Source organism: Lycorma delicatula, chromosome 6 (assembly GCF_047948215.1).
Source record: "Lycorma delicatula isolate Av1 chromosome 6, ASM4794821v1, whole genome shotgun sequence".
Taxonomy (NCBI): domain Eukaryota; kingdom Metazoa; phylum Arthropoda; class Insecta; order Hemiptera; family Fulgoridae; genus Lycorma; species Lycorma delicatula.
Genome location: NC_134460.1, coordinates 6,230,613 through 6,244,593, shown reverse-complemented (window position 1 = coordinate 6,244,593; position 13,981 = coordinate 6,230,613). Strand labels below are relative to the sequence as shown.

General features: G+C 30.0%; 1 protein-coding gene across 5 annotated transcripts in view; it reads right to left on the bottom strand.

Annotated features, from left to right (window-relative positions):
• Positions 1–13,981, bottom strand: part of LOC142326480 (protein cueball-like) — a 166,210-nt gene that overhangs the window by 17,752 nt on the left and 134,477 nt on the right. For 4 of the 5 annotated variants that reach the window (XR_012756794.1, XM_075369054.1, XM_075369055.1 and 1 more), the window contains 3 exons: positions 8,676–8,920; positions 4,077–4,585; positions 1,679–2,027 (listed from right to left, as the gene is read on the bottom strand). Coding sequence is in view for 4 of the 5 variants with exons in the window: in XM_075369054.1 (XP_075225169.1) it covers positions 1,679–2,027; positions 4,077–4,585; positions 8,676–8,920 (1,103 nt within the window). In the remaining variant the exon portion in view is untranslated. Of the gene's footprint in view, positions 1–1,678; positions 2,028–4,076; positions 4,586–8,675; positions 8,921–13,981 lie in introns of those variants that run through there. The other variant, XM_075369057.1, reaches the window with a different exon arrangement.

Here is a 13,981-nt window from a genome sequence, read left to right as displayed (position 1 = left end):
AAACAAAATTCCACTAAATTGTAAACCAATAATAAAAATAAAACGTTACCTAAGATTTCTTTTATGGGGATCGGGATGAATTATGAAAAGTTAAAACTGTATTAAAAGTTTATTAACTTTTAATAGTATTAAAGTTTAAATAAACACAAAAAAGTTTTAAAAATTAAAAAAAAAAATTTAAACTTTGATCGGCTCCCTCCCCAATATCACCACCAAAGTATTTGTTTTCTTCTTTTTTTTTTTGATCGCTTGCACTACTCCTAATCCTAGGAAGACAAAAAAGCTAAGCTAAGCCAGAAAAAAATTCTATCATTACTACTGAACAATAATAATATACAAAATATCAAATATATAAAAATGCAAAGTCAAAGTCACGGTGCAATAAAAAGTTTCTTTATTTAAAAAAGAAAAATCCATTACCATGATCGATAACAAACAACCATTACTGCACAAGATAAACACCTCTTTATCAATTTAACAAAAACAACAAACAAAAATTTGAAATAAATAATTATCCAAACACCACCAAATCATACAAACGTATGAAATTAAATCCAATAACTGAACATGAAGCGACTAAAATATTATCATAGATGTAGCATAAAATTATTAAAAAATTTGATTATTTTCGTAATACGTAATTACAGCTAACTGTTAAAAAGTAAAAGAAAAAAAACCAAAAAAATTAGAATAAATGCAACCAGATCCTTAATGATCTTAATGATACAAACAAAAAAGGCCCTTTTCATTATACACTTTTAATTAATAATTTCATTACAGGTATTAAATTTTTTTTTGTTTTTTATTACTATTTTTTTATAGTTTTTAATAGAAAGAGTATTAATTATCAATTACATAAAATCTTAATCAAACAAGACATCATTATGTTATGTTACAGTAAATGCAACTCTTAGCAAAAAAAAACATCATTACAACATCATCTATAACATCATTACCAAAACTAAAATGCAGCACAATGATGCTAGATATTAGAGAATAAGTATTTTAAGTTCTTAATTTTAAGATTATAATAAAAATAAAATATATAACTTCGCATAATAAACATTTTGCTTCATAAAACCAGATATCAGTACACGGACAGTAAGTCTATGTACAGTAAATTTATGAGCAACAGGCCCAACTTTACCATGTAAGCACCTCAGCTATTAGTTTGGTTTTATTTGCAATCCTTAGTCCTTTGACAGTTTCTCGGGCAAAGAAGGTCACTGCTCTGCTAAGTCCCAACAAAGAAATGGATACTTTTCTGGCCAAGAGATGGTTGGATAAACTGAGAGATGGTTCTACCATTACAAATGAAAGCAACCGATCCAATTTCAATAATACTCGCGCAAAAAAGAAAGAATAAAAAACAAAAAGGAGAAAAGCAAAAGGTTAAGCAACCATGAGATTTTACCTTTGTTCAAGGTAGATAGATAGTTTACAATCTTACCATGATCCTGCTGCAGGATAAAAAAAATACTTTTTTAAAGTGAAGGAAAATCATTAAAATATAGCATGTATACCATCTATTGTATTTGATTAAAGCAAATGTAAATGAACAGTTATTTTGTAATTATAGAATAAACACAACAAAGGGATAATTAAAGCACCCGTGTTATTCTTAGAACTTAAAAAAAATTATTACAATTATACATATACATAAAACAAAAAACCTTACCGTTTCACAAATGTTCATATTACAACAATTCTCAATAGTGATTTCACACTGTTCAGTATTTTGTGGTAGTGACGTTAATGGTGTAACATTCTTGTTCACAATAATTCTTTTCTTAATACGAGGACGTTTTCTTAATGACAAAACCTTAAATCCAAGTACAGCTGACAATCCCATTAAAATCAGGCATACCAAAGCAAGAATACCTATAGAAATTTCATATAACTTTGTATTACATTTTACATATTCGCTACTCACTGACGGCAACAGTTCCATTTTAGTAGTATTATTATTTCTATCACTACTTACAAATTTATCTGAAGGACTCTTCAAATTCATAAAATCTGAACACCTGCAAAATAATGAATAAATAATGGGTTATTTTACAGACCGTAAACATTTTCACATAAGTTAAGCAAAGTTTTTGTTTAATATTGTTAAATTAGCTACAAGAACAAATTTTATTTATGCGGTGGATAAATTACATAAATATGTGCACAAGTATAGAACGAGGGATATCTGTAAAGTAAAGACCACTGGGAAATTGCTCTCCTTAAGGTCGGCGAACCTGTGTATTTCATAGCCATGCTACTAATGAGCACACTGCATTGTTGTCTGTAAGTTGTCGCTTTGTAGTATAATCGATGTTACAGCCAACTGTGAAATACATGGAGTCATATGTTTTTTAAACCATCAAAACATTAAGCCGGCTGAAATTCATAGGCAGTTGGTGCTGTGTAAGGTTATAATGTAATGGATGAAAGAAACGTTTAAAAATGGTGTGAAAGGATTAGAAATATCAGAATTAATGTGCACGATGAAGAATGTCTGAGGAGGCCCTCGATAATAACAGAGGACCTGTTGAAATTTGTCAATGATGGAATCAGAAAAGATCATTGCTCAACGATTTCTGACCTGGCCCTTCTTTTTCCTGGTGTTTCAAAGTGGCGATTATATAGAGAAGTAAAATAAAGTATGTAGTTTAAGAGAAATAAAAATATTTAAAGTTTTCAGAATAAGTTTTTTTTTATAATGAAACTGTCTTTACTTTAGAGATAACCTCTCGTATAAAGCATAATAAAATCTTTCAAAAATTTCATGTTTTATTTTTTTATTATAAAAAAATAAAAATAAGTTAACTTTATCAAACCAGACAAGAGAACTCTATGTTACACAGCTAACATAAGACCTTATTGTGCTTCTTTCCTTTAATAATATTATTATTTAATAATCTAAATGATTTATTAAAGATTACTTTAAAAAGGTTGTTTTATAAAAAAAAAGTCACTTTTGCAAAAAAAATTTCTTAATAAAAATATGTACTCAAATCTTTTCCACTTTTCTTTTTATTTACTACTTTTTTTGCTCTGACCAAAATTTTTTCAGTTTTCATCTATCTATCCAGGCAAATGCTGAAGTATTTCCCTTTTTGTTTTCAATGAAATAAGCTTATCAACAATTCGATCGATATAATTTTTCTTTTCTAACCTGTATAAAGTATTTTTATGTTTACTGAAATATCATATTTCAAAATAATATTATATTATCAGAATGCTGTATAATATAAGGTAGAGCTCTCTAAAAGCCAGGTAGCTATGTTCATACCTTCAAGTACTCAAAGCTCAATCTTACAGAGTGTGTATCACCCCTAACAAGTATTAAGTCACACCCTTAACATTAAGACACGTAAAGAACGATTTAAATCTGAGAAATATTATAACTTAACCTCAAGTTGAGCAATAAAAATAAACAAATAAATAGAAAAATGTTACTATAAACAAAAATTACATATATTCTCATGTTACTTTTTGACAAAGACCTGCACAAATTCATGTATTTGACATCAGTTTGTCTATTTCCTCTACAAAGAATGGCGTCGCTGAAGTACCTATCTGTCATCACTTTTGAAGTATCAAGTAGCCAGCCAATTCTTCAATTTTGTGACCAGATGAAAATCAGACAGTGCCAAATCTGGGGCTTGAAAGGGGGATGGTAAGAAGCATGCAAATTAAATTTGTTTAGTACACCCTTAGCGGTAGAGATGTCATATAAAAAAATTAATTCCCTTCATTAGCATCCATTACTATTTATTACGTATCACTCTCCCAAGCTATGTTAATGTTTCACAATAAACATCTGCTGTTATTTTCATCTTCATATAAACAAAATTCTTTACAGTAGCAAAAGATGGTAGCCTATCTTTTTTTGTTTTGAATTTTTTGAACTTGTTTTTCGAGTACATTCGCACATAAAAAACATTTTCTTTTTTGTAGCTGTGTAGTGATTAAAATAAAATAGTTTAAATTTCATATGCATTTATTTAAATTTGTTCTCATACTTCATATTGCTTACTGCTTAGAAAGAAAATCAACTTTTAACAAAAGAAGAAAAAGTACTATACCTGCAAGGTGAAGGAGGTTTTGCTAAAACATCGGGAATTTCATGACTAGATGACATATCAATTATTTGTTGTTCATCAAAACCAGCTACCATTAAACTACAATGTGCAATACAAAGATGCTGCATTTTCACATGTTTATCACAGCGCTCTCCAGTGAATTCATCACTACAATTACACCTCGGTATCTTTTTATTATCAACTGAACAATCACCACCGTTATAACAATAACCAAGACACACATCGATATCACATCTTTCTCCCTTCCATGTTGAATTGCATTTACATACAGGTTTATTATTTATAATAACACAATCTTCTCCATGTAAACAATAATTATGACAAAGAGATAATTCACAATGATCTCCACTAAAGCCTGGTTTACATATACATTCACCGGATGATTCTATTCCGTTATTGAAACATAATAATTCTCCTTTTTCAACACTTTCACTCATACCCTCCAAAAGCTTATTTTTTTTATCTACAACCTCTAATATGTCTTCTTCAACCTAAGGAAGAAATAAGATCAATTAACACAATATATAATAAAAATAAATTTAATGCAAAGAGTAATAAAGAATAAATACACTAAGTTCTTTAATATCATGGTTTCAACTGCATATGAGGTCTGTTCAGAAAATAACAGAACTTTATTTTTTTAATCTTTATTATTAATTTTACAAATAATTAGTCCTTGTCCCCTTCAAAGTACTACCGTCACCTATTCACACACTTTTCCCAGCGTTGTTTCCACTTCACGAATTGTTAAGCTTCATTTGAAATGGCCTTTAAGGTGTGTGACAAATTTGTATTAATGTCATTAACAGTCACAAAACAGCATCATTTCATAACAGATTTTAATTTCAGAAATAAGCAAAAATCACAAGGAGCCAGGTCTGGCAAGTAGGGAGGCTGAGGGAAGACTGATTTTTGGCATAACACTGACAAATTGACAAAGCTGAGTGTGCGGGAACATTGTCATACTGAAGGAACAATCAGTCATCTCACCACAACTCTGATCTATTTTTGCAAATTTTTTCACATAACCATTGTAAAACACCTTGACAGTATGCATGGTTCACTATTTCAACTTCGAGGCGAGAATTCAAAATCCATGATTCCATTAAAATTCAACAGCCCTAGTATTATCTAAACGTAAACCAGATTTTCTCATTAGAAAATGTGATATATGAATCTTAGAATATGACTGAAATATTTGGAAATTAAATATATGAAGCTCACTTAATAGAGCCACATCACCTTAAGAAAAAATATTTTTGGTAAAACTTACAGACACAAATCACATAATAATGATACACACAGAACTTTAATTAAGAACATGATCATCAATGTAGGCATGATATAATATAATGACATTACACAAGGTCTTACAGGTACATTTAATAGCAATACTGACTTATTTATTTTAAGACTAAGAACATATCAAGTGAATGGTTTGATTCTAAAATAAGAACAATGAAATACTAAAAAGTTCTGTTTAAAACACTATTTATACTAAAAAAGGAAAAATGGATTACAGTAAGCATTAATAATATAATACTAGACTCATTAAAATGAACTGAATTTGATTTGTAGTAGATCAGATGATATAAAATTAATAGTTAACACTCTACAAAAAATTACACAAGAACTCATCGATAAGAAAGATAAGCATGAAATAAAAGATGAATATCAATTTTAAGTTATTAAAAAAAAACAGAAATATAAAATGTCGTTAAAAAAACTAAAGCCAAAACTGCACAAATAATGAATTGTACATTTCTCTTCATAGGGATAGTAATTCACCAAAGGAGAAAACAACATTTGAAATGAAACTCTACTAGTTGCTCGCATAAAAACATACTAGAGTCATAAACATAACTGAATCACTTGTCAGTCTGTATACATCAAATCATTGAGTTAACTGAAAATGATATGTTCAAGAATGGCTTAATCAGCATTTTTTCAGAAGACACATAGATTATACCAACAAGGCAATGAAAATGAAAGATATTTAGTCCTGGAATATGAAATCCTTCTAAGCCAAAGGAACATGTAGCATTCTCGTTCTCTCTTCTCTTGAGTATAGGATTTGTTAGGCCAGGTTTCGCATCTTACTAAGGAAACAACCGGGCATTAAGAATTGGAACAGTAGTACTGTAAAAAAAAAAACGAACATAAGAAGAGTACATTAAATAGGAACAGTAGGCATTTGGCAAGTCTTTCAAGGTCAATTGCGTAATGCCTGACCTAAGATATTTTAAATAAACTTTTTTTTAAATTTCTGAACCTGATGCAGTCTACAACACAAAGAATGTCTCAAGGAATAGTATCTAGGAAACAAGGTGTAACATAAAATGCCAACAACCTGTCATGCTTAATAAACCGGTTTCTATATTACTAAACTTCAACATTCTATGGAGTCACACAGCAAGCCACTGACATTAGTGGCTAATGTCCAAAAAGTAGTTGATATAAGCATTAAAAAAAAACAAATTATGTTTCTAGCATAGTCCTTTGTTGGTAAGAAATCTACTTAGTTCATGGCAATCATAGCACAATGAAATTCAGACAATACCGGTTAGTGAAGGCATCATTTATCTTGCAGGAGGCATGATAAATGATGTGGACAGTTTTTGTTATGTATGACCCATTTGGTGTTTCTAAGGGGTGGCATAAACCATAAAACCACATTAACGATTGTTATTTTAATCTAATCAACGTAACAGTAATTTCTATAAGATTTGAATTTACAGTACAGGTGTTTAACTAAAATAGGTTCCATCACTTAGTTTGGTCTAATAGTTTATAGGCAAATACTTATATGATAATTTACAGAAGGTGTTGAAAATGATGTCCATCCACTTCTATGCACTGACCTGTCAGACATGTTTCTGGTCTAACACTGAACCTGTTTCACAAAATGTTTTAACTAACTTCTGAATAACACTTTTTACTGGATCTTACTTTTCAAATTTCTCCCTGAACTTTTACAGACACATAAAGATTTCATCTCTAAATACGTTTCCATCACGAATACACATTTTTCAACAGTTAACTGCATTTTAACAAACAACATACGATTACGCAACCTTGTTCAAAAGCCCATCTTCAACATAGATTGGCAATACTCAAATGTCAAGGCAATAAACAGCCCTCTTCATTCCAGCTCTAGTTGTCCCAAGATCTTCCACATTATTTTACCCATCTCAAACCAATGTATGCATTTTAACAAAAATATGCATTCAGTATAAACTTTTGAATGATTCTACTTTTCTTACGTTGAACAACCTGAATTTTGTCCCTCTTTGCCATCAGCAATCATACTTGCAACTTACAGTGAGGCGCGGCCGATTCCGAAAGTTCCAAAAAACTTTTCTCTTGAAAATAGTGATGAACAGAGGAAACATGGAAGATGAAAATAATGCGGCCTTAATTTGGAGAAAAAACAAAGCTGAACTTTTAGGAACAAGACTTGCAATAAGAATGGTATTTACCTCAAAAAGAAGTAAGAAAAGATATTTCTCAAATAAAAATTAAAGTTTTCCTTTTCTAAAAAAAAGAAAATTTTATTTTTGTAGTCTACAATTAAGGCAAGCTCATAAACCTGGGGAGTGATGCCTTTTTATATATTTGTTCAAGTAAAGTTTAAAAGCTTCTCTCAACCTGATCAAAGTAAATAGAGTTATCTTGCCTAGGGTCAAATATTAAGTTGAGGAGAGTGAATGACTAAACCTCCCAAAAAACATTTGGTTTAGAGTGTATAACAGTAAATTTTTTCATGAGATAAAATTGGGTTTTTTATTAAATGTGTATGTAGTCGTTAATTTTTTGTTTAATTTGTTCATGATTTAACATGGTAAAAATCCCCATTTTTCAAGTTCCAAATTTTGTAAAGGAACTTTGATGTCAAAACTTCACTTTTACTTCAAATTGAATCCGCACACTTTTAGTAGGAAATTATTCTGTTAAAAAGGAAATATTTACACTTCTATATCAGGATCAATCACATCAACAAATGCTGGCACAAAAAATAAAACAAAAGTGTCTTTCAGAAAGCAAAATGTTTCAGAAAAACTGTAGATGATCTGAAAAAATGAAAAATGATGTACAAGCTATATAATTTCTCAAGAAGTAGACCGATAACTCTCTGAACCATGAATTATATTCACTGCAAAAGATTCTTGGTGTAACAACGTAGCTGCAGTTTGAAGACAAAATACTCCCACAAACATTCTCAACTTAGTCCAATTTTATCAGCCATGAAATCAATTTTCAAAAACTTCTGTAACTACTGAAGCTAAATTAAGAAAAACTACTGGAAAATAACATCATAAAAACATTTTTCTGCTTCAAAATTTGAAAAAGTTTAACATTTCTTAAGAATTTATATTTTTTCTTTAGTAAAAAAAAATCACATAAATATACTTGCGCAGTTTCAATACAAGTACGCAAATAATGCCTTTAAATTTTGGCTGAATGGTTTTGAGAAAATGGATCACAAACTTGGCAAATTTAAATAATGGGAACTAATCTACTTAAATTACATGTATAAAAATGTTTGCTAGCTGAATAATAAATATTTATAAACTGTCTTACCTGATCCTTTCGTTCTTTAACTTTGCTACATTCTTTAGGATCAAGATACGATTCTTGGGAAATTGAAACAATACCATAAATTTTAGAAAAATACTTCTTAGAGTAGGATTTTAATTTTGACACAGTTACACGATCATAATCTTCATTGTTTATCTTAGCATTATAAATTGCCTCGCTTCCAACATCAGTCCAAAAAAATCTTGAACCCAATGTACTCAATGCCACAGGCTTATGTGCATTTGCAGCTGGAAAGAGTTTAATTATTTAACTTTACTAAACAATTAACAGTAAAACATTAAAACATTTTATACATAATATTTATCATTAATACATGTATGGATTGTAACAACAATAAATAAACACTATGATTTACTAAAAAAAAAAAAAATTACAAATTTTCTTCTTAAAACATACTACATTCTCTAGCAATAAGTTCTGTTAACAACTTGTATGTTTTTTGTTTTAGTTTGTAACTGTCAGGCACACAATTTCCGACAAAAATTTTAACTTTTCATTACTGAGGAATATAATCACGAAGGAGTTACAAAAAATGTTATCCTTAAACAGTATAATATACGTAACTTGGAACATTATCAAGGCTTTATACAGCAGTAGTTTCTCATAGTATTACTGAAATAAAATTGAAGTTAACACCTGAAAAATGAATTAACACATTTTTGTTAAACAAATAACACCAATGTTTGTAGTGGTGCATTATAAACTTTTTGTAAGATATTGCAAGTCATTATCTATAAATAACATAAAGGAGGTGTCTGGGGTAACAAATGGTTTCTGAGAGATCAGTCATTTCTTCAAAAACAATTCCAAAACACAAAAACTCTGAAATTCAAATATCAGAATACATTTAATTTGAAGTGTTACTTCCACAATGTATTATACCAAAATTTTATTATTATTATAATCAATTTATAATGGAATTTTACTACAATAACCAAAGATTATGATACATTATGAACTATCAAACATAAAAAATTGAGTTCTTTATCATTTTTATATTCTTGAGAGCTTACTGGGATCGATTGCAAGCGAATCTGCAGATCCGCCCATTTCTCCTTCATAGCTATTTGCACTCTACTCCCCAAATTCATCTCTATAACAGCTATTTCAGAATCTGCCTGTTCTTTTTGCAATTCTGATATAGCTGAATACAGAACTGGATGGTGTTTCCCTGTGACTATTTGGAACCTGTTGTGCCAGCTGTTGCTGATGTTGTTTGTCTTGTGAATATCAGCTATAGTTGCATCATGCTGGTTCTGTAGTTTCAGGGGACGAGGAGTGATGGTGCATCTATCTTCTGCCTCTAGCAGGACCCTGCTAATTACATATGTTTCTCCAAAGTAATCAATGACCAGGAGAATTTCATCTTCAACATTTTGAAGAAAGTTAAAAACCCAATAAACAAAGATCTTCTACCGGAACAAAAGCTAAAGCTTGTTATAGACCTGCATCTTGGATTTTCTTAAACAGCGACTGACCCAAGTGGTAAAAAACTCCTTGTCCTCCATCTTCCTCTGACCTTACAGAATCATGAATAAGAAATTGTTTACCGATAAATGTTTTTTATGACAGTCAGGTAAATTATCAAAATCCACAATCAATTTAAGGTTAGGAGGCAAATCTTTCTGATATTGTCTCCTTAAACCTTTTTTAAGATTATCTCTTGAGGGCAAATTACACAAAACACCTTAATAATAACACCAAAACAATAAAGGTAAATTAAAAGTACCTTACATTAGGAAGATACATTGCCTACACTAGAAGCACTTACAAAAATATAAGTATCTTCTGAAACGTTGGCCAATTGGGTACACAATAATTGTGCCGGCAAGTGTTCTGGGTGCACTATGGTCTTTGTTTTCAAAGTTGCCTAAACCTGTTTTGAATTGAATTTGTCGTAATTTGGCAGATGCGAACAATCTCAGATTGAGCGGAACTTTACAAAACATGAAGCTCCTGGCCCGGCTCGGGAATGATCATGATGTACTGCTCTTGCAGAACATTCCTTATAAAGGCATAGCTTACAGCATTCCCAGTGAATCTTACATCTGTACCGTTTACCCTTATAACCATTCAGTTATTCAATTACTGACAATTTCAGCAAGCATAGTCGTTAAATTTATATTACATACAAACTAATAAATCAAGCATGAAGCAACAATACAATCAATTTTGATTACATATAAATTTTGAATAAAGATAATAAATTTAAATAAAACCAAATACTATGTACAGGAAGACAACAAAATTTGATTTTGAATAGTATTTCACTGTCATGGAAATGTTACTGTTGAAAATAGTATTTTTCATCTTTTTGGGTCAAATATATTCAGAGAAACGTTTGGATCAAACGGCTTCAGACAAACGTATTTGGAGAATAGTCTTTCGGATAAAATGATTTTCTGAGTTTTGGATGTTCAGAGATCTGCATTGGAGAAACATCCATACACATTCTGAGATGACTAATAACAAGATAAAATTTGAAAAAATAATATCTAACGTAATAGAAATTAAAATCTATCAAGAACAACTAAAATGATAATTTGAGCATAACAATTTCAGGTAAATTCTTTTGCCCAATAAATATATCAACCCTTCCAAAATTAATAAAATTATGATTAAAAATAAAATAAAATGCTGTTTACAGACAGAATTTCATAAACTAATGTAATTTAATAGCACACCAATAATTTGGGTAGATAATATATTATTTGGTTAATGGAAGTACAAAAGTAAAAAATTTAACATTTTGATGTGGCATTAAAGGAGCAGTTGAAAATTTTAGGTGCATTGGTAATTTCAAAATTAATACGTCTTAGCATGAGAAAAAAGATAAAAATCTGTGAAATAATCTTTCGAAAGGGGCAAATTAGATTGGTTGGGCTGTATGTGGGTTGTTAATAAAAAAACCTTGGTTTCTAAAAATTGTAATGAAATAATGGAATCTGTTAAAAGCATCCAGTTTTCATATTTATAGTCGTTATTAAGTTTTTCAACACAAATATTCATTGCTGTTGGCACCACTGCGTGACCTTCACTGCATGACCAGTGAAGCTCTCTGTCACTGGTCAGCAGTCTCACTCTGCCATGAAGACAGTGCAGCAGAAAGATCAGTGCATGATCTGGTTTATTGAACAAGATTGGTTATCACAATTCAGCTTAATTATTGATATGAATATGGTGATGCTGTGCCTACAAATAAAACAACACTCCAGTGTTGTTTGGTTATCAAAAGGTTATCACATTGGTTGTAAAAAGATCGATTATCAAAGTTATTAATTATTAATAACTTTATTAAAGGTATTAATTATTAATATGAATGTGATGATGTGCCTACAAATAAAACAACACTCCAGTGGTTTAATCAGTTTAAGAAAACATGAACCATCAAAGGGGTAGTCACCAGGACAGACTTCCATATCTGAACAGAATATGGCACAAATCCAAGCATTTTGTACATGTAGCCTGAAAAATTCATCAATAGAGTTAGGAATACCTAAATCTACAGTGCACAAAGTGGTGCGTACGAGGCTTTGACTATGTATGTATAAAATACAGCTTTTGGATGAAATCAAACCCAATGACAAAGTGAATAGATTAGAGTTTGCAGCTTTAATGCTTAACAACATTAATGAAAATGAGGACTACCTGAAAAATTTCATATTTTCAGACGAGTCAACATTCCAACATTAATAAATCAGTAAATCAACACAACTGCAGGCAGGATTTGGGGATCAGAACCACCACATGAAATTATTGAACATCAGCGGGACTCTCCCAAAGTCAATGTTTGGTGCGGCCTGATGAATGACCAAACTGTGGGCCCAACTATTTTTGTAGAAAGCACAATTAATGGGGATTGTAGAAAGCACAATTAATGGGGATATTTTCTGTGATATGCTTGAACTTTAAGACTTTCTAATACTAAATTTCTGTATCAGATCTACATTTTAATGTTTATTTTTAAACAACAAAAACTCAGTTGTTTGATTTTTTTAAATATAAAAATCTAATGTACACAACACATGACTTTCTTGTACGCCTATTAAATTACATATACATATAAAGTATATAAAATTTTATTTCATTAACAACTTCTGATATTTTTTCATATTTTTAAAAAAATTTTATTATTGAATTATTATTTGTCGTAAATTTCTTCTTACAATAAGAGGCTAATAATTATTAGAAAATCAATATATTTACATTAAAAAAAAATCAAATAAAAAAGGAGATGAAGTCTGATAATCGATGTTCCTTTCCCTTGTATATTACTGTAATTAAGAAAAAGTCCAAAATCCAAATTTTTTGGAGACTTTGGTTTAGTTGTTTGCAATCAAAAGGGGAAGTGCACAACTAGATGTTACAAGAGTCCTAAATCGAAAATTTCAACATTCTACGGCTAATCATTTTTGAGTTATGCGAGATACATATGTACAGACGTCATGCTGAAACTAGTCAAAATGGATGCAGGGATGGTCAAAATTGATATTTCTGTTGAAATCTGAAACCCGAAATTTTTCGCGATCACAATACTTCCGACTCTTTTCCCATTTGGAAAAATATAGTTAAAAGATGAGACAGACTTATAGGCCACATACTAAGGCATCCTGGAATAGTCGCTTTAATATTGGAAGGACAGGTAGAAGGAAAAAATTGTGTAGGCAGGCCACGTTTGGAATATGTAAAACAAATTGTTAGGGATGTAGGATGTAGAGGGTATACTGAAATGAAACGACTAGCACTAGATAGGGAATCCTGGAGAGCTGCATCAAACCAGTCAAATGACTGAAGACAAAAAAAACAAAACAATACTTCCTTTACTTTGTAAAAGAAAGTAAAAATCCATTACAAAATCAAAAAATCAATGATAATAAATAAAGTAATTAAACAAATCCATTACAAAATCAGAAATCTATGATAATAAATAACGTAATAAAAAAAAGTAAGGTCCAGGAAAAAATTTAGAGAAAACAGTTCTAGTGAAGTGTTAATAATTCATGAGGTGATGATGTTCTTTATACAACAGCAAGATGATATGAACACTATGTATTTCATGACCTTGCAATGACACTCAAATAATTAATTAAATTAATAAGAAAATTTTAAAAATTCATTAACACAACATAACAAGCATTAAGAGATTACTACTATAATGAATATGACCATATATTAGTACAAAATTATCAAAATTAATTACTTTTATTTAATTAAAAATGTTGTAAAATAAAATATATTTAACTTTTTTTCTATCTACAGATATAATAAATAACTTTTATTTTCAGTTT